General features: G+C 25.0%; 2 protein-coding genes across 8 annotated transcripts in view; one reads left to right on the plus strand and one right to left on the minus strand.

The window, feature by feature from the left end:
• LOC127287005 (ras-related protein Rab-24-like) overlaps positions 1-20,654 on the plus strand; it is a 590,458-nt gene that overhangs the window by 82,419 nt on the left and 487,385 nt on the right. The gene's annotated exons all lie outside the window — the stretch shown is intronic.
• LOC127286996 (sodium-coupled monocarboxylate transporter 2) overlaps positions 1-20,654 on the minus strand; it is a 415,172-nt gene that overhangs the window by 4,347 nt on the left and 390,171 nt on the right. For 6 of the 7 annotated variants that reach the window (XM_051313677.1, XM_051313676.1, XM_051313674.1 and 3 more), the window contains 4 exons: positions 7,334-7,712; positions 2,707-2,881; positions 2,157-2,311; positions 1,758-1,898 (listed from right to left, as the gene is read on the minus strand). In XM_051313677.1, the coding sequence (XP_051169634.1) occupies positions 1,758-1,898; positions 2,157-2,311; positions 2,707-2,881; positions 7,334-7,683 (821 nt within the window). In that variant the 5' untranslated portion in view covers positions 7,684-7,712. Of the gene's footprint in view, positions 1-1,757; positions 1,899-2,156; positions 2,312-2,706; positions 2,882-7,333; positions 7,713-8,114; positions 8,420-20,654 lie in introns of those variants that run through there. The other variant, XM_051313678.1, reaches the window with a different exon arrangement.

The following is a 20,654-nucleotide window of genomic DNA, read 5'->3' on the forward strand; positions in this document are numbered from 1 at the left end:
TGAGACCAAAAATTGCATCAAATCTTTCAAACGTTTTGATGCACATAAGTTATATAAAATTAAACGAATTTTTTTCAGATATTTTGGTAATAGTACAATTGCGGAGACCATTTCACTATTTAATTTGAAAATGAAAATAACAGAAAATCAAAGACAATGTGCAATTCGATAATTAAAAAGTGACAGCTTATAAACATAACCTAAAATGCATGAGAAAAAATTTGTCGATAAAATCAATATAGCCGAGCTTTTTAGAAGGTAGATGGCAGTTTTGCTTTTTATAAAAACGATTCAGAAAACATTTAAAGAAAGAAAATAGATGAGTGCTGCCATCTACCTTCTAAAAAGCTCGGCTATATTGATTTTATCGACAAATTTTTTCTCATGCATTTTAGGTTATGTTTATAAGCTTTGATTTTCTGTTATTTTCATTTTGAAATTAAATAGTGAAATGGTCTCCGCAATTGTACTATTACCAAAATATCTGAAAAAAATTCGTTTAATTTTGAGTCGATTCAATTCGGCCATGATTGATATAAATTGATTAAATTTTTTGCATCAAAAAATGAGACCGTTTCGTGTATCATTTCTAAAAATGATACACAAAACGATCTCTTTTTGATATAACTTATGTGCATCAAAACGTTGCAATAGAAAAAGATACAACCAAGTTTACTGTGATTCAGTAGTGAAAGTTAGTTTCAAAATAGACAAAAATTTGTGCAATTTTAATATCAGTAGTAAAAGTCAGTTTCGATCATACAACTCGTCTGGATTCTTATATGATTATAATTTCAGTGGAAAAAGTACGTTTTAGTCAGACAAAAATTCTCTGAATTCTTGTAATTTTAGTTTTAGTAATAATAGTGCCTTTCAGTCAAACTGTTACAACTCTCCTAATTTTTTAATCAGTGGTACATGTAACTTACAATCAGACATTCTAAATTAAATTTTGGTATCGTTAAGTCAATTTTAATTTTTAATTTTTGCAATGTAGAAATCAGTTCCAGTCAGAATTTCCAAATTTTTAATATTTTTAATTTCAGTAGTAAAATACAATTTTAGTCATAGAGAATTTTTCAAAATTCATATATTTTTGTAAGCTTTACTCAGGCAAAAGTTGATTTTATCAACAAACTGTTTTATCTCTGGTAGATGATGATAGAATGAAATTGATGAATAGTACAACGTGTCATGAATAGAAAAGTTGTGAATGTATAAAAATTTTTCGAAATTTCATTTGGCATTGCATCAAGAATAAAATGAAAACATTCACAGACGAATATCAACAAGAGAAAAAGGTTACATCATTCATTTTATTTTAAGATTGATGTGTATATATATATAATGAAAAATAAAACAACGAAATGTTCCTTAAGTTTCAAATGTTCAATAAATATAGAAAATTTTCCAAAAAATCAATTATTGCTATTACAATATTCATATATGTATGTCAATTTTCATTGAAGATATATATTCAGAAAATTTACTTGCGAATGTAATTTTGGAACACTTTTGTTTTAAGCCAATGGAATTTTTTTACAACATTAAAATAAGATCCTATATATTTTTATAGAATGAATTTTATATAAATTTCAGAAATATAATTAAACGATGTAAATTCATTGAATAATGTGGAAAAAAAACAATGATTAATGGATATGAATGAAAATGAGTAAACAATAGGATCTTAAAAAGACAATTAGCATAAGCTATTTATATAATTCTTGCATATAAGTATTTAAATATATATGTACCTGACAACCTTGCCACGACTACTCATACTGCAGTATCTTTGAACAAAATTTTGTTGACATCCAAAGATTGACAAGCTCATGAAAAGCTGCCCAAGTGTTGCTGAAACTGTCGTAACTCGAATTGTTGGATCCATGTCAAAGCTACAATTCAAAAAGCATTTGAGATAAGTATATATAATGACTTCCTGATTTAATTTCATTGATTTATTCAATTATTTTTATTTTATTTATATTTAATTCATTCTTTTGAAAAATGTTTAATTTCTCTTCAATAGCAACAGTAAAAAATTTACTATAAAAATAAAAATCAGTTTATTTTTGTTAAAAAAAAAAAATAATAGAATTTGATAATTGAAAACGTATTTTTTTTTTGTTTTAGAAAAGAAATTTAAAGCTTACTTAAAAAAATTGAGACGTCCTCGTTCTTTGGTTATATTAAACACAGTTCCTACACCTCCAACATCAATAGTCCCATGAATAACAATTACAATCGAGACAACAATCATTGTCAGTCCTTGGATAACATCAGACGTTATGGCAGCTTTCAAGCCACCCTTTTTTAAGAAATGAAAATAAAAATTATGTTTAGAAAATTTTTAATTATTCCAATATGTATAAAAATTAAAAAATTTTATTTTTTATAATTTAAAAATATTAAAAATATTTTTTAAATAGAGAAAAACTTGTTATTAAACAAATAAGGAAGATCTTTCTTTGGATAGTATTATATGAACTCTTAAAGATGTTAAAAATTTTATATAGACATTAAATCATAAAATTGACTTATGATGTCCTATGTATGACTATATATATTATTTTGAATATATCATTGACGGCATTTAGAATTTTATTTAATAACTGTGCAATGAATATGAACACTATATTAATTTTGAATGAGTGATAACGATTATTAATCAAATTTAAATGGATATTTTGCTTTTAAACTCACCATTAAAGTGAAGGCAACGGATATCGAAGTTATACCAATAATACTAGCCCAATATGGCAAGCCTATCAAAGTATACAATGCAACACATGGTGTGAATACTATAACTGAGAGATTTAATAAACTTCTAATAACGTATGAAAAACTCGCAAGACAACGCACCAATTTCGAATTAAATCTGAAAATAAAAATTTAACTAAATCAATAAAAATTGTATTTCTATTTTAAATTAAAAAGATAATTTATATATACTAATGTTAATTAGACAATATTAATTTATTTTTTTTTCTATTATTGTTTATTTATAATAATAAGTTTTTTCATTCTCCTTGTAAAAAATAAATTTTTATCTATCAGAAAACCTTTGAATGTGAAATATAGATTATTGTAATGTCACTTTTTTTTTGCGGAAGTGTTTTATTTTATCAGCAATATACAGTTGTAAATTAAAATATATAACGGATGATTAGAGGAAAAAGTCATTGATGATAATTAAAATATAGATAATAATACAAAAAGGAGACATTTCTTCTTTATAAAAATAAAAAATTATTCCACTAACTAATAAAAAAAAAAAACAATTTTCTACGAGAAGAATGAAAATAAAATATTAATAAGACTGATGACTATAAAGAAAAATAATATAATGAAAAGAGCAAAGTAATATATACTGGAAAACATAGTCTTTGATATTATCAAAAATTGTTTTTTTCTTTGATTTTTCAAATTAATGTTTTAGTTAATTTAAATAAATAAAATTAAAAAACAAAATTTATAAAAAATTTTATTAAAAAAATAAATGTCTATTTATATCTAAACCTTTTTTTGAGTTAAACGAATTATTTTTAGTTTTCGAAATAATAGTGATCATTTTATTAAGAGAACCATATGATAAATCAAAATCACAAACGGAAAGCTTTTGTGTTGATCTCTAATTTAACAAAGCGCATTCAATACTCTACTTGATTTACATCTAACTGGAAAAATATATGGAATTTCAAATGGTCATTCGAAATCCTGGTCAAATTTCATATATATTAAATGCAACGAAAAATTTTATTGAAAATTTAAAAAAAATACGTTAAATTTTCACTTTAAATTAAAAAAAAAAAAGAAAAACGTTTAACAAAAAAAAAATGTAATTCAATTTAGTTATAACTCAATTTACTTTTCGATAAAAAGGAAAAATTCCATAGTTTTTTATTATTATAGTAGAAATTTATGTCACCATTTTTTCCAAACAAAAAAAATATGTCAAAACAATTTTAAAATTTTTGTCATCCCCCCCCCCCCCAACCACCCAAACGCAAAATATTGAAATTAATTTCTAAAACGTATAATTACTATCAGTTTTGGAACAAAATGAATATTTAACATAGAAATTAAGTCGTAATTTTTATAGATCATTACACTTGACCATTAAATTCATTTTAATAGTTATGCAAATTATCTTAGTGAATATATTTATGTTTCCAACATTATATTACTTTTGGGCTCGTGAGATAAATTTAAAATCACTGACACAAGTTCAAAAAAAAATTTCATTCAAGGTTTTGTGTTAAAAATCGTATATAATTTTGACAAATCTGTTTCAAATTATATTGTTAAGAGCATTTGAACCTTCGTGACGTCACAAATCATGGCGCATGACACGCAAACTTCTCAGGTATGTGAAAAGCACAATTTTGAATATTTTTTAAAAAAACCTTTTGGAAAATGTTTAGAGAAACATAGACTATGTCTGTTATGTGCGGAAAATTCAAAATTTTGCGTTTAAAACGTTTTTTAAACAATGTTAAGGTCACAAATCATGGCGCATGACACGCAAACTTCTCAGGTATGTGAAAAACACAATTTTGAATATTTTTTAAAAAAAACCTTTTGGAAAATGTTTAGAGAAACATAGACTATGTCTGTTATGTGCGGAAAATTCAAAATTTTGCGTTTAAAACGTTTTTTAAACAATGCCTACATATAAGCAATTCGTGTTTTTTTCCTTACTTGTGACAACCAACTTAAACATTGTTTAAAAAACGTTTTATACGCAAAATTTTGAATTTTTCGCACATAACAGACAGAGTCTATGTTATTCTAAACATTTTCCAAAAGGTTTTTTTAAAAAATATTCAAAATTGTGTTTTTCACATACCTGAGAAGTTTGCGTGTCATGCGCCATGATTTGTGACCTTAACATTGTTTAAAAAACGTTTTAAACGCAAAATTTTGAATTTTCCGCACATAACAGACAGAGTCTATGTTATTCTGAACATTTTCCAAAAGGTTTTTTTAAAAAATATTCAAAATTGTGCTTTTCACATACCTGAGAAGTTTGCGTGTCATGCGCCATGATTTGTGACGTCACGAAGGTTCAAATGCTCTTAAATTTTTTATTTATGTATTTTTTTGTTACTTTGCTTATAGATTTTTTATAAATACATAATTTCATTTATTGGGTCAGAATTTCTGAAACGGATCACCTAAAATTTTCAAAAAGTAATTAATTTTTAACAACAGCTAAAAAATTTTAATTGTTTGTAATTTTAACAAAAAAATTTTTTTTCTTCTAATATTTTCAGAAAATTATTTTTATCACAATGGGAGTAAAAAAACTATTTAATATTGAAAATTAAATTTGTTAATTTTAGATGATCCGTTTGAGAAATGTTGATCCTATTCTTGTTCTTTTTCTCTCAATTGAAAAGGAATTCACGGAGAAAAATGGGATTGTTGTGTAAACAATCTTTGGATTGTTGTCAGTATATTTGTTGATATTACAATTCGAAATGTTAAAATTACAATTCGGATTGTTGTCAATACAAATGTATGTTGTTTTAACAACATTACGAATTTTTTGTTGTCAGTTTTGTTTAGATTGCAATTCCGTACAGTTGCAGAAGCAAACTCTTTGTCGATTGTTGATGGAACAATCCGGATTTGTTCAACAAACAAAACAAAGAATTTGATTCAGAAGCTGCATGTTCCACAAATTTTAATGCTATTGATTATTTTAGAAGGCGAAGAAACTGAACAAATTATATTAGACGGATCAAAGCTGTTTTAATACAACAAATTGTATTGACGATTTAACAATTTAGTTTTGTTAACCTTTAAGCTGCGGGATTGGTCGATATATCGACCACTCAAGAAACACAACATATTTAATGTTTCTAGACAAAATTCAATTTTGAAAAACTAACATCAGATTCGTAATCAGCGACCCCGAAAACCCCCGAGTATCTATTTTTAGCCGGATTCGGTTTTTTTTATTGCACATTTTTTTTGACTGCGGGGGTGGTCGATATATCGACCAGCAATCAGGTCGGGGACTCTACCTGATATATCCAGTTAATTTATGTATAAATTTTGTATTTTATGACAGGTCAATTTGTACTAAAATTTTCCCGCAGCTAAAAGGTTAATTCAACTGTTTCACCACAATTTTCTTTGTTCATCAAACAATTCTGTTTTTTCACCGAACAATCCGAATAGTTTTAATAACAATCCCATTTTAACAATTTTTTTTGTCTCAAAAACAAATAGAACTGCTGGTTCTATACATATTAACAATCCGGAATTGTTGTGTGGACTTAATTTTTAGTAACCACAACAATTCTTTTTTCTGAGTGTTATTTAATTACATATATGGGAATATACTCATGGTTGGGCACTTCTCTTTTCTTAAAATAAAAAACTAGCGCCATCTATGCACGGACGTGGCAAAGCTTCTCGTAGTGAAACCTAACTTTTTGTGCCATTACATTTTTGGAGGATCAAAAGTAGCGTCTGCTGTCACGTCGGTGCATTTGTAGGAATGAAAAAAGTTTTGTGAGCGATGTGATTAAACATAAAAAATGAATAAAGAAAACAAAAAATCGGCAAGGTAAGTTTATTGCGCATGTATTGTGGGGTTCATGATTGAAGAAAAAATGAAGTGAAAAATCGAATTTCGAAACATGTCTGGTTATGGTTAGCACAATTCGAAAATGTTAGTTCTCCTTAGGGTTGGACACTTTGTTAATTATGAATCTGACACAATTTATAAGTAAATATACAAATAAACATTGATTCACACACACAGCACATATTCTGCCAAAGATATTAGAAAAAAAATAATAACGTTAAAAATGAACTTAAAAATCGTTTAAAGTAACGTTATAAATAATAAAATAATAAATAAAAAATGAAAAAATTAACATAAAAAACTTTTTCAGTAACGTTATAAATGTTATTTTTTTAAACCATAATTCGCTTCGATTTTCACAAAGTGTTCAACTCTGAGTAATATCCAACCTTGACTAGATTTTTCTTTTCTTTAAAATGATCAGAACTTTTTTAATTTTAGACCAATCAATTTACGATCTTCAACAAAAGTGTTCCTCTTTTGTACATCTTTCTAACAATATAACTTAATTGACTAAATTTATATTTTTAAAAATGATTATAAACAAAGTTCAAAACGGTGTCCAACCCTGAGTATATTCCCCTAATATTAATATTCTTATTTGATTGAATTTTTTCAATTAGTCATAAAAACGTAAATTTTAAGAAATTCAAAACAGTTATAATCTATAGATTGTAATTTACTTCTTTTTTTTAAACTAAATAAAAATTAATGTTACACTTTACTCACCTCATATCTAAATACTGATAAACGGATGTGATTCCCAGACTATAATAAACGGGAACAAAGACAAAGCAGACTATTGGATAAGCAAGAAGCATTCCAAATAGAGTTTCCCACATGGCACTGCCTTTAAAATAAAGTTCCGAAGGATAACCCAAAAATGATCTTACGCCAAGGGTTCCTCTCGCAATCGACAACATCATCGCCCCCATTGAAACTGTTCCCGTGGCAAAAACGTAATCAGCTTTCGTCTCTTTTTTCCTCGCACGAAATCTACCCCACAAGGGTATTACAAATGAGACCGCAATGAAGGCCACAAAAACCAAATAGTCCACTATCAATGAAGAAGTCCCCATTGTCAATTTGAGATACGCCGATGTTCCGTCTGCGAAAGAAAAAAATTTTTTCTTCCTCAATATCTTCAATTTCAATACTTTCATCTGATGCTTATTTGCCTTTTTTATATATCAAAAGTTTATAATTTTTTTTTTTAATATTTATAAATTTATATTTATATAAATAAATATATTTATGAATTTATAAACAAACACCTATTTTATTACAAAAAAACACTTTTTATATTCTTTTACTTTTATTGCATTTTACTGATTTTGCTTTCTGTTCTTTCACTTTGTGAATAATTTCTTTTTTTTTGTGTTTTCTTAAAAAATAAAAAAATTTTCGTTTTTACATTTATTGAAATTTTTTTTTTTTATTTTACATTTTCGATTAATTAACTTTTCACAAAAAAATTTATTAAACTTATATTAATATAGATGTGTATTACCTTAAACTTTTGTTTTTTTTTTATTTAATTTAAATTTGGCTTTTAATTTGAATTTTCGAAAAATTTTTTTTTTTTTTAAATGAAAAATCCGTTTTTGTTTGTTTTAAAAGAAAATTATGTGTACTTGAAAAAGTTTGAAACTCGCGATTTCCCACCGGTAGTAGCGTGTCGCGTGCCTTGTTATGCAATTTGATACCGAGAGAGAGAAAGAGAATAATAAACGGATGAGTGAGCAAAGCTAAACGATCAGTGTGGTACGACGATTGGAGTGAGAGTGCGTATACTAACAGCTGAGCTGAAGCACTTGGTGTTCTTATGCTAACGACCCAGATTGTGTGGGACCAGGATGCAAGATTGTTTGTCGGGAGTGAGAAAGACCACGAGAGAGAAAAAGGTGGCTGAGCACGTGCTTTTGCTTTAGAACGCAAATCATCATTATTTGTAAGCTCTCTCTCTCTCTCCCTTCCTTCCTTTCTTATCTATAATATAACGTTGCTCAAGTCTTTGAAACACGCGAAATTTTTTTCATTTTTTTTTTTTTTTTAATAAATAAGATGAGGGTAGGGGATGAGATTAAATGAACTCGTGATTTACTAACTTGCAGCATCCACGACCTAGGGTCCTGGAGCACCTGATAATTTCCACGCATATTCAACTAGGCGATTTCTTTTGCAATTTTCGAAAAATTCACACTTCACTTTCATTTTTAACAATTTAGAACAATTTTCCAAAAAATCCTTAATTAGAATTAATAACTTTTAACCTGAATAAATTTTTTTCAATTTTACTTTTGATTAAATTTTTTTTTGTTAACTGTCAAAATGTATTAAAAAAATTAATAACAATAATAAATTGAGAGAAACAAATTGTTAAATATTATCATTATTATTTTTTTAACAATGGAAAATTTAACAATAGTTGTTTTCAAAACGAATATAAAAAATAAGTCACTGAAATAAAAAGTGAATAAAAATTTTGAATAAAAAATACTGAAAGCAGTAGGGAAAATGAGGAGCAATGTACCAAAATGTAATAAATAGATTTAAAAAAATTTTATTTGCAAACATGATTTCTATAGTACAATTTAATATACAATACATTATTTTTTATTATTTATTTATTCATATTTGATATTCTTAAAATATGTAGATTATTTTATTTATACAATTGGAATATTCGTAAATTGAATCCTATTTTATTTAATTACGCAATTAAATAAACAATTAAGTAAATGTGATTAGAAATTTCAATTTAAGAATACTAATATTTTCTAAAAAACAGGAACAAAAAATAAATTCTTAATTTCAAAATAAACCTGTTTTTTATACTTTTTTCTTTTTTTGTCAATTCATTACCTCACTTTCCCATCAGTAGTTCTTGAAAAATAATAAATACTTCATTTTGAAATTCAGTGAGTCAAGTTTCTAAGACTAGGTATAACAATCTTTTAATTATTTCGCTTAATAAATTTTTATTTTGAATTAATTAAAAAATAAGAAACTTTTTTTCTAGGAATTAAAATTCATATTTTCTGATCCATTTAAAAAACTAAATATTAATTTAAAAAAAAAATATATATATATATCGGAATTTATTAAAAATTATGTAGCAATTTTTTCTGAATTTAAAAAAACAGAACATTTTTTTGTATCACATTTATGATGTTGAACATTTTAAATTTAATTAGTAAACACGAAAAAAGATGAAGAAAAAGACTTATCATTTTTCTGGTGACTATTATATGGATTTTGGAATTTTCCATTCTGTCGCTTCTTTTCGGAAAAGGCCATAAGTTTGAAAAGACACTTTCAGATTACCGATAAGAAAACAAAATTATCGCCCTTTCAATCTTTCCTCTTATTCAAGTTTAACAACCTTTCCTCTTTTCTACTTCGGGACCTTTTTTTGACCGTGAAATAGAAAGTCATTTTCAGCATCTATGCCAAGTATCCAGGAAGTTACTTTTTTCTCATCCACAAAAAATTCCGAATATTTTGTTTTCAAAAATTTTCTTAAATTTGAAAAAACTCTGTTTTAAACAATGAAATCATTTTTTTCTTAATTAATTAATTTTTTTCGATTAATTTTTACGCAAATAAAATAATGTAAATAATTTGAAATTATAAAATATAATATTAATAATTTACTAATAATAAAACTAATAATAATAGTAAATATTAACTTGAAAAATAATTTCTCTCATTTTATTATTTTTGTCGCTGACTCAGAAGAATATACTTGACTATATTTATAAAGTCATAAACTCTAAGAAAACTAATTTACGTTAATTACCTAAAGAAAAAGATACTCAAAACTGAAATGAGCATTTTATTATTATACTTTTTTTTTTGTTCAGTAATTTTTCTGTTCGTCTTTCATAGTGAAAAATGTATGCTAAAATTTATATTATTTAAATTTTTTAATGAAAAATTTATATAATGTTAAATTTAACTTATCTTTTGGAAATTTGAGAATATTAAATATTGAGTTATACCATTCCAATCAATTTAGACAAAAAGAAAAATTATAAAATTCGAAAAAAAACTAACAAATCATTTTTTAACTCATTGTGAATCAATTTTTCTAAGAATATTATTCAACGATTCTGGACATTTACGATTTTCCATTTAGGAAAAAAACCGATACTCATCAAAATAACCATTATAATACTTAAATGCCTTTTTGATTTCTTCTTGTACTTTGTACGTCAATCGTTCGCATCAAGGATGTATAAAAGTTAATCACATAAGTGAAAAGATTTCAGAGAAATTGTTTAGAAAAAAATAACATAGAAAAAAATTATACAAATTGCATAATATTTCTAATGCAATTTACTTTTAAATTTAGTATAAACAATAATTTTACAATACAAATATATTATAAATCATATATTCATAAATTTTGAAATATATTTTTATGAAAATATATTCTTAAATTAAGAAAAAAAAAATATTGATATATTTTTTTCATCTGTAAAGTATAGAATATACAAAATTAATGAATAAATTGCATTTAAAAAATCGAAACAGAAATAAATAAATTTCAGAGAAAATCTTTATAAATCACTAATAAAAGCGCGTGACTATATTTTATTTGAATGCACCTTTAAAATGAGATCAAATATGAATTAGCTTTGGGTTGTTGAACCTGTTTGAACTTCTTATTATAAACTCATTCATATATCGATGGGCTAATATGCATTAACAGTATTCTCGCACGAGGGAAACACTCGGTCACGAGGAATAATATCACGATAATAACACATATCACATGCAAAGGACTATATAATATCATTTTTTCTGACAATATAAACAGAATTGGAAATTAATCTTTCAATATTATATTGGTCGCAGATAACATCCATACAATTGCACTATAACACAATAATATTATTTTTACAATTATTGAAAACAAAAAAAAAAATCACAAAATTATTTTCAATTCAAAGAAATTTTTTTGTTTCCAAAAAACAAAATAATTTTTAAACAAACATTTTTTTCTTCCTTCTCAATTATATACAACAACTTATAGAAAAAATTAAAACTATTTTATTCACATGCAAACAACAGGAAATAAAATATGAATTATTATTTTTTTTTTTTTTAAGGTGTTGTCAAATTTTAAAATAATTAATGTGTGATTAAATATGTAATTGTTGTTTTGCGACGTAATTGGAAATGAGTTTTTATATAAACTTACGATGTTCATATAAGATAATATAAAAAGAGTTATATTTTTTATGGATCAAATTAATGTTTCTTTTTTAAATGCACCTTGTCTTTGCAATTAAATCCATTTTTTTTTTTTTTGGGAAAGAATTTTGAAAAAAATTTTCATTGAAATTGTTTCCAATTTTTCAACTTTGTGCTTATATAATTACAATTGGCCTTCATTAAAATCATGTAATTGGAATGTTTAATTCATGTTAATTAACTAATAAAATTTAAAGCGTAGGGAAATTATCGAGTTCTCTTTTTAGCATAGTATTCAGGAGGTAATTTTTGTTTATTGTGAAAATGCAACAGAATTAAACTGATTATAACATTAATGTGTAAACGCATTTTTTAAAATCATTAAATCGACCTACATATTATATTAAAGTATTTCTTTATTATTATTAATTTTTTATTTTCATTATTTATTGCTAATTATTTTTAATATTTTCTTTAATTTCAAATTTTGCCCTTATGTATTTTATTATCCCTATTAATTTGTTATTAATTTTTATTACAAAGTATTTTTCACAATAAAAACCTTGTAGAAATTATTAATTTTTTTTCGATAAAGAATATTTTTTTTCAATTTGACGAGTCTACGTGCAGTGTGCAAGTAGTAGGAAGACATTAAAATTGATAGAGTACAGAAAAAAAACGAGAAGTTAATAAAAATCACAAGACAACGGAAGGTTATTTTAAACAATTTTTATACGATTCTATTATGAAAGTGACTTGAGTCATCGCCCACATGGTTGAATAAAAAAAAAACAGACTACTTTATCGCATATTATCTCCTCCACATATGTTTGTCAAAAGACTAAACTAATGTCAATAATAATAGTAGATTTTTCAACAAAACTGAATGCATTATATGGAATTGAAATATTCTAATCTCACTCGCATAAAAATAGGGGTAACTCAGAAAGAAATAAACGTAGAGACTTTTTCTTTATAGCGTTGGAAAGCTTCATAAATTTCGGAAAAAGTAATGTCTATTAGAAAGAGATTGCTTAAATAGATTTCAATATAACATATTACAAAGTTAAAAAAATAATTGTAATTTTTTCCTAATTTCCTATCTTGACTTTAACCTCTTGCATGGACCAGGAAAATCGATGGAAAAAATTGTCCTTTAACATAATTATTCCTTGGAATCTAAGTTTTCCATTGATTCCAAGAACAATAAAAAATTTTAAAGGGTTTCCCTGTAATTGAAAAAAAAGTGCGAGCGTGCACGGAAAAAAATTCAACCGTCTATCTCTGGATATACCCGTCTCGCTGGCTCATTCGTTCGTGCGTCAGGGCCGAAACTAAAGCTTGCGATCGGGCGCTTTCCCGGGTACCATTAATTTCATTATTATTTATCATAAATATACGATATAATTTTTTGGTGATAAGATAACATAATTTAATATTTAAAAATAAATTTATATATTAGATTATTGACGGTAAAAATAATTAATTTGAAAAAGTAAAATTAATTTTCATTAAAATTATTCAAGTTTTTCAAATTAAATTTTTTAATTGTGAAATATATAATTTTTATTACATTTATAATAAAAGGACAATTTCTCCCGTCGATTTTCCTGGTCCATGCAAGAGGTTAAAGTCAAAGTAGAAAATAAGGAAAAAATTACAATTATTTTTTTAACTTTGAATATATTGAAATCTATTTAAGCAATCTCTTTCTAATAGACATTTCTTTTTTCGAAATTTAATAAGCTTTCCAACGCTTTAAAGAAAAAGTCTCTACTTTTATTTATACTACAATTTATTTCGGACGGCAGTGTATATATTCAACTTTGATGATATATATTTAATTGTTATAAAATGAAATTTTTTTCTTTATTAATTTTCAGTTATAAATAAAGTATAGTTTAATCTATAAAAAAAATTTACCGACAGGAAAATAAGAGTAAAGTTTTTCACCGCAGATGCTTGATATACACTTTCTACTTCACTTTTGAACAAGAGACCCCATATCATTCTATCGAAGTCACTATATTCAGAATCGATTATTATTTGACGTTGAAAAAAAAAGTGTCTCTATGTGTATTAAATTCGTGAACGAAAAATGTGTATTATATAGAAAAGTGTGATGAAATTTTGAATGTAAAAACTTTTCTTTCACAATTTTTTCTCGTTCACATTGTATTTATAATATATAGAGGACATAATATTTTTCTATATTTTTTATATGTACATTGGATATTGAAAATTTTATATTTTAAAAAATTGATATCTTTATTGTCGTTAAAAATCTTTTAACAGTAATTTATAAAAACTGAATGATAGTACATAGTCTATGTTTGACGTCAATTCAACAGCGATGAAATGTTTATTAAAGAAGCCAAAACGAAAAAAAAAATCCACTTGCACACATGAATTAAAAAGTAATAAATTAATGAACAAATATTTCATGACAATTCTTCAAGACAAGTTAAACTGTCAAAGATGTAAAACATTATAATTGTCACGTTTTATTGTATAGTACATGCAATTTTGTCACGTAGGCAAAAATCAATAAAATGTAATTTGTTTTAAAAGCAATTATTTTTTGATAAGAAAAATAGTTACAAAAAAAAAGAAAAATAATTTTAAATATTCTTTCTGTTTCATAAAAAAATGTATATAGTTAAACAAATTATTTTTTAAAAATTATAATAAACAAACAATAATAATTATATAATATATTATACTGCCGTCCAAAGTAAAAAAGATGCACGTCCGGTGCATATTTCAAATGCACGGACGTATCTTTTTACTTTGGACGGCAGTATAATATATATTATATTGTATAACTTTACTAGAATTTTGCAAAAGAAAATCAAAAATTCAAAATACCTACAATAAAAATAAATTTCTCAATATCAAGAAGAAAACTGATTTACTAAACTAATATTACAGAGAAAAAAAAATTCTAGAAAAATCAGTATATATATTACTTCCGTTTCAAGAATATAAAAAAAAACAATAATGTTTCCTGGTATTTTTTATTTCGCAGGCAAAATTTACCGATTGTCAGTCATTGAGTGGCAGTTAAGAAAAAATTACAAAAAAGCCATAAAAAGTATTCATGTTAATTAAACAATAAACGTTAAGGCAACGTTTATTAACAATATTAATTAAAATAACGCAACAAGTCACGATTTATAATGATATTTTTATATAAATTGTACAATTTTCAATGTGGCGGCAAACATATAATAATTAGCAATTAATTTAATCTTTCAATCATTATCAGTCACATGCTTTTTGAACGTACTAAAAATTATTGTTTTCGACAATCTAAGTGAACCGAGAACAAAATATTAAGTAAAAAATTATCTCTAATGAAAACAACAATATGATATAGTCCAAAACAGCAAATAAATTAAATTCACAATAAATTAGAAAGAGATAAATAAAAGTTGATTTTTGGAGACTTAAAAAAATTTATTTCAGACGCAATAATTTGTCAATTTATTTAGTTATTAAATTTTTTTTTTTAAACAAGTCAATCTTTCTGAACTTGGCTTCATATTTAAATTTTTTTTATTTCATATATTTATGCAATAAAAAATTATAAATAAATTTATATTTATTTGATATATATCTTATTTGATATAAAACCAAATTTGCAATTAATTTCCAATGTCATTAAACTTATTAAGTCTTATTATTAATTAATTAATAAACAATAAATTCTTAAATGCTATAACATAATATTAAGCAGAAGACGTTTTTATTAAAAATAATAATATATAATAATAATATTATTAATTTAATGAATTAAAAAATTCTAATTCATTATAATAGTAATTGTTAATTAATTACTATTGAATAAATTAATATGTAATTTGTTTTCCTCAAAGAAAACTAGTTTTGACATTTGGCAAATATTGATGTAAAATATATGTATATATTATATACATAAAGATTACACAAATCATTGATAATCACGAGACATTGTTATAGGTGAAAAGTTGCAGAACGTGACAATTGTAATTGAAAAAGATAAAGTTGTTTGTCTTCAAATTCAGCGTTAAGCCCTGTCTGGGGAATTCGGGCAAACATGCAACCCTGACTAAGAGTCACGTGCTGACAACACACGAGATAGATTTATTGATAGGCAAGTGAGACACGAACAATTCAATATAAAAAGTCCAAGTTCTGACACATTTCATCATTTTTCTTTCTAATAAACTTACAAATTCACCACTGTATATTTCAATATTTCAATTTATCAAAATATGGTATAAAAAACATGAATTTCAAAAATCCCTAACAATATAATACTATATAGGAAATAAAAAAAAAATTCTATAATTTTAATATATTAAGTTAATTAATACCTTAAAATTATTATATTAATTTATTAATAGTTATAAAAAATTTTGTTTTTATATTTAGTAATTGATTTTTTATCAAGAATTTGGATCTATATAGTGTGAAAATTACAGCAAATTTTGTATATATATATATGTATACTGATGTCATTTTCGTTAAAATGACTGCAATTATAGTGCTCAATTATCCGAGTTTCCCATCTCTTTGCATGGAGTAGAACAATGTTTTTATCTGGGTGAAAATCTCCTCTTAATATGGGCAATTATTTTCCTATTTTCCCAAAAAGCATCCATTTAAAATGCACAAAACGAAACAGTCATACACAAAGTTTTTCATGAATATATTCTTTTGTTTCAATGTTAATTCACAAAAGTCAAATGTAATATGTAATAATATATTTTGTTTCATTTTTCTTTTTTTCAATTAATTTTTATTTATGATTCTAATTGAAATTTCTATTCGCATCAATACATCTACACGGTATATATACAATATATATATATATATATATATATATATATATTTTTTTTTTTTGAAAGTGGAATTTTTAATCATTTTTTTCCAATCTGATGATACAATGTTTCATTTCGAAATAAAAATGCATTTCATTGTTGAAATTAAATTTTAATTTCTTTGTAGTCTTTCAATTTTTTTTTCACATCAATTCATTAATGAAACTGAATTTCAAAATTTTAGATAAAATAAAAATATATTGAACTTTGTAAAAGCAATCAATTACATTAATGTGATTGTTTTTAGAATTAGTTAATCTTTTTGTAGATTTATTTATAGACAACTGTTCCAATCTAGACGACTCCCCTCTAATATTTTAACTTATATAGGGGGTGTTGTAAATGATTTTAAGATATACTAACTGCTATAAATTAGTCATTTTTTACTATATCTTTAGTAAAAAATGTTACTAAATCAAATAGTAATATTTTACTAAAAATTAGTGAAAATTTCTACTAATTTAAATTAATGGACGAATTATCATTAATTCAAATTCAGAGTTTTAATATTGTTAAAATAATTTTTAAGAATATATAGTTATTTTTAGAATTTTCATGTATTAAAAATTATCATCTATTTTAAGCTTGTAATTTATTTATAAATACCTACGGATAAATCTTGTTTTTATAATCAGCTGTCCGGGAACGAATAAGAAATATATATACGAATGGCCACAAGAATAGAAAATGTTTAAAGATTCATTATCGCGATGAACAGTTTTTCCAATTGTGCAAGTGGTGAGAAAAATTTCTATCTTTCTCTCTTAAAAATTATATACATATATATATATATATAAAATGGTACTGTTTGCAACGCGATGGAACATTAGAGCCAGCATCCAATCAGATGGCGCCCCGGTGACGCAGGATTTTCTCGCATCATTGTTTCTCACTCGCATTGTGATTATCACACTCATCCCTTTGCCACTATCCCCATTTTCTTTGTGATATTCTCGAGCAAAAGTGCAAAAATCATGACACCCATACGATTATCTTACATTAGCAAAGCGAATCCTGTGGCGTTGGGTAAAACAAAAATAAAATGCAGATATGAAAGAGAGATACGAGTGAAATGCAAAACTTCCGGTATATGGAACAGCCAAATCGCTATATATATATATATATATATATATATATATATACGGTTCGGAAATTCTCAAGTTTAAAAATTGTTTTATATTCCACATACATTTCTAAGTATAAACCCGTTACGAAAAAATAACACCCTGTAATGTATATGAATTTCTTAATGTTAAAATAAATCAATATTTTGATACTGCGCATGATCGAAAGGAAAATCAAGCTGTGAGACCCAGGCAAACGCACGGACAAGGATGCGCGTCGCCTACTCAAAATGAATGTAGCTCTGCGCAGACTCCGAAAGTTTCCCCCTCCAGGTCGTCGCTCACGTGTAGCGGTATAAATATCGGACGTTTAGAAGCAGACCGGCATTCTAGTGGTTCACCGAGTCGTTAATGGTTCGCTCTTTTTTTGGTCAAGAAGTAATTCACTCCGGCAGTGTTTTTTCTATCTTGACGAGAGCAATGCCAATGTATATAACATAAAATTCTTGTTCTAAACATTCAAATGGTCCTTTTTTCATCTAAATGTCGAGTATTACTCGTATTTAGCGTAAAAGACCATATCGTCTATAACAGTCCCATTGGCCTCTAAAGTCGAGAGTTATTTGTTATTAGCGGAAAGAGACCATTCCGTTTTTCCGACCGATTTTTGCCGTTTATTTTTCGAGTTTTGAATTTTAATTTCTTCGTGTAGAAATTTAGAATGAAACGCCACGACCGATCAGGGCGACGAGAAAATGTGGATTTAATCAGGCGCGGCGTTTGAATCCCTAATATGACGACCACGTTCAAAGACGAGAAAAACCTATTTTGTTTTTAAATTTATCACCAGGATATGTTAAGAAAATTTTTTTTTATTTAACAGTTAAAAATTTTAATTATTTATAAGTTTAACAAACAATTTTTTTTTGTTTAAAAATTTAGCTGATTCGTTGGAGAAATTCTGACCCATTTAGACAAATGAATTATGGACTATGTAGGCAAAAAGGGAGGAGGAACGGCATAATATAATCAGACAGGCGGAAAAGAAGTACATATATAAGATAATAATTATTATTATGAATTGAGGATACATGAACTAAAACTGGTATTTTCGTTGAGTAAAGACACTCAAAACTTTTTACCCTACATCTTCTTGTCCGTCCATTTAGTCAACCAATCCCATTTATTCTTCCTCCCTGTCCCTTCCACCCTCACACTTTTGGACTTAAACTTCTCGATGTAATATGTGCGCATCCACGAAAATTTATTGCGAACAAATAACAAAACTTATTTCTACATATAAATTGGACAATTTGTCTGTAATTTTTGTCACATCATAATTTCATATATAAATCATAAGCTGTCGCCATAATTTTTAACTAAAAGAGAAATCGGTGTTTTATACATAGTAGCTACTATATTCTTTTAGAGAATTTTTAAAAAAAATTTTATACTGCATTTATTTTATTCCATCTACACCTTTTAGTAGCTTTTTACATTGATTATTTATGGTTATTAATATTATTTTTTTAAAAATTATTTTATTAATTTTTTCATATAGTATATTTTTTGATTCGTGCTATTTTTGGTTTTTAGTATTTTTTCATTCACAGCATTGTTTTATATTTAATAATATTTTTGTTTTGAATATATTATTTTTCTCGTTCTTTCTGTTTCACAATATTTTTGTACCTATATATACCTATTAATGTTATGTTTTGTTATATACACTAAATGCAAATCAAAAAGAATTAATTCTATATATATATGCAATACTGTTATCTATTTTTAAAATTGCAATTTTATTTCCTCTAATGATAAAAATATTTGTTTCTTTAAACGATAAATAATCGATAATTAAAACTTTTTCCTGTCTGGATAAATTTGTTTACGATATATCTATTCAATGTATTATGCAAAAATAAAATCAAGTAGGAAAACTCATTAGTTGTGACATTGTTAAAAAAAACTTTATGTAGAAAATTGTAAATTAATATTTATTCATGTCAAAATATTTTTCGTTTAATTCATATTTTAAATTACTTTTTAATTTGTAATTAATTTACATTTTGTATAAACAATTCGAAATACATAAATATAATGAATTTTAGAATTATACCCACATTTTGATAAACTGGTTGAGTATAAATTTTAACCACAGTAAAAAATGATTTAATGAACAGTTAATTAAATATCCTAATTAATTTCATTTCATTGAAATATTGAAAAATACAATAATGTATATGAAATAAAATTCATCGAAAAATGTTGTAATTTTTCTACTTTTAGATATAGCTCATTGCTCATAGCTCATTGATGAAATCAATTGATTGTATGATATAATTATAAAATTATTCAATTGCTATTGTTTATTAAATTATTTTTATACTCATCTTATTAAATAATTATATCAATTATTTAACTATTTGTTAAATTTGTTCAAATATTTGTATCATTATAATTGTTCTAATTAATTTAATTATTTAAATTTAAAATATCTTATTCAATTCTTTCCGAAGATTATAATTGATTGATAATTATTAATTTGTTAATTATTATATATATATATATATATATTATTTACTTTTATTTATTTTATATTTACCATTATTTATTAATTATTAAATAATAATTTAAATTATTTGCTCTTTAATGAATATCAAATAAATTAATAATGTTTACTTTTAAAATAAAAATCATCTTGTTTACTCGGAATTTGAATCATCGCAATACATAACACTTAATCAATCTTCATTTGTTCATCTTCAAATTAAATAATCATTTGTCGTGTGCCTGAACTCTAGTGTGAAAATCACATGATTACAAACACAATATATATTGTCTTCAAAGACTAATATGTTATACACCAATGCTTCTGAACTCGCTTCTGAATAATAAAGACAATATAATTTTATTAAT

Source organism: Leptopilina boulardi, unplaced genomic scaffold (assembly GCF_019393585.1).
Source record: "Leptopilina boulardi isolate dan_hultmark-lab unplaced genomic scaffold, ZJU_Lbou_2.1 LbouV2_367, whole genome shotgun sequence".
Classification (NCBI taxonomy): Eukaryota; Metazoa; Arthropoda; class Insecta; order Hymenoptera; family Figitidae; genus Leptopilina; species Leptopilina boulardi.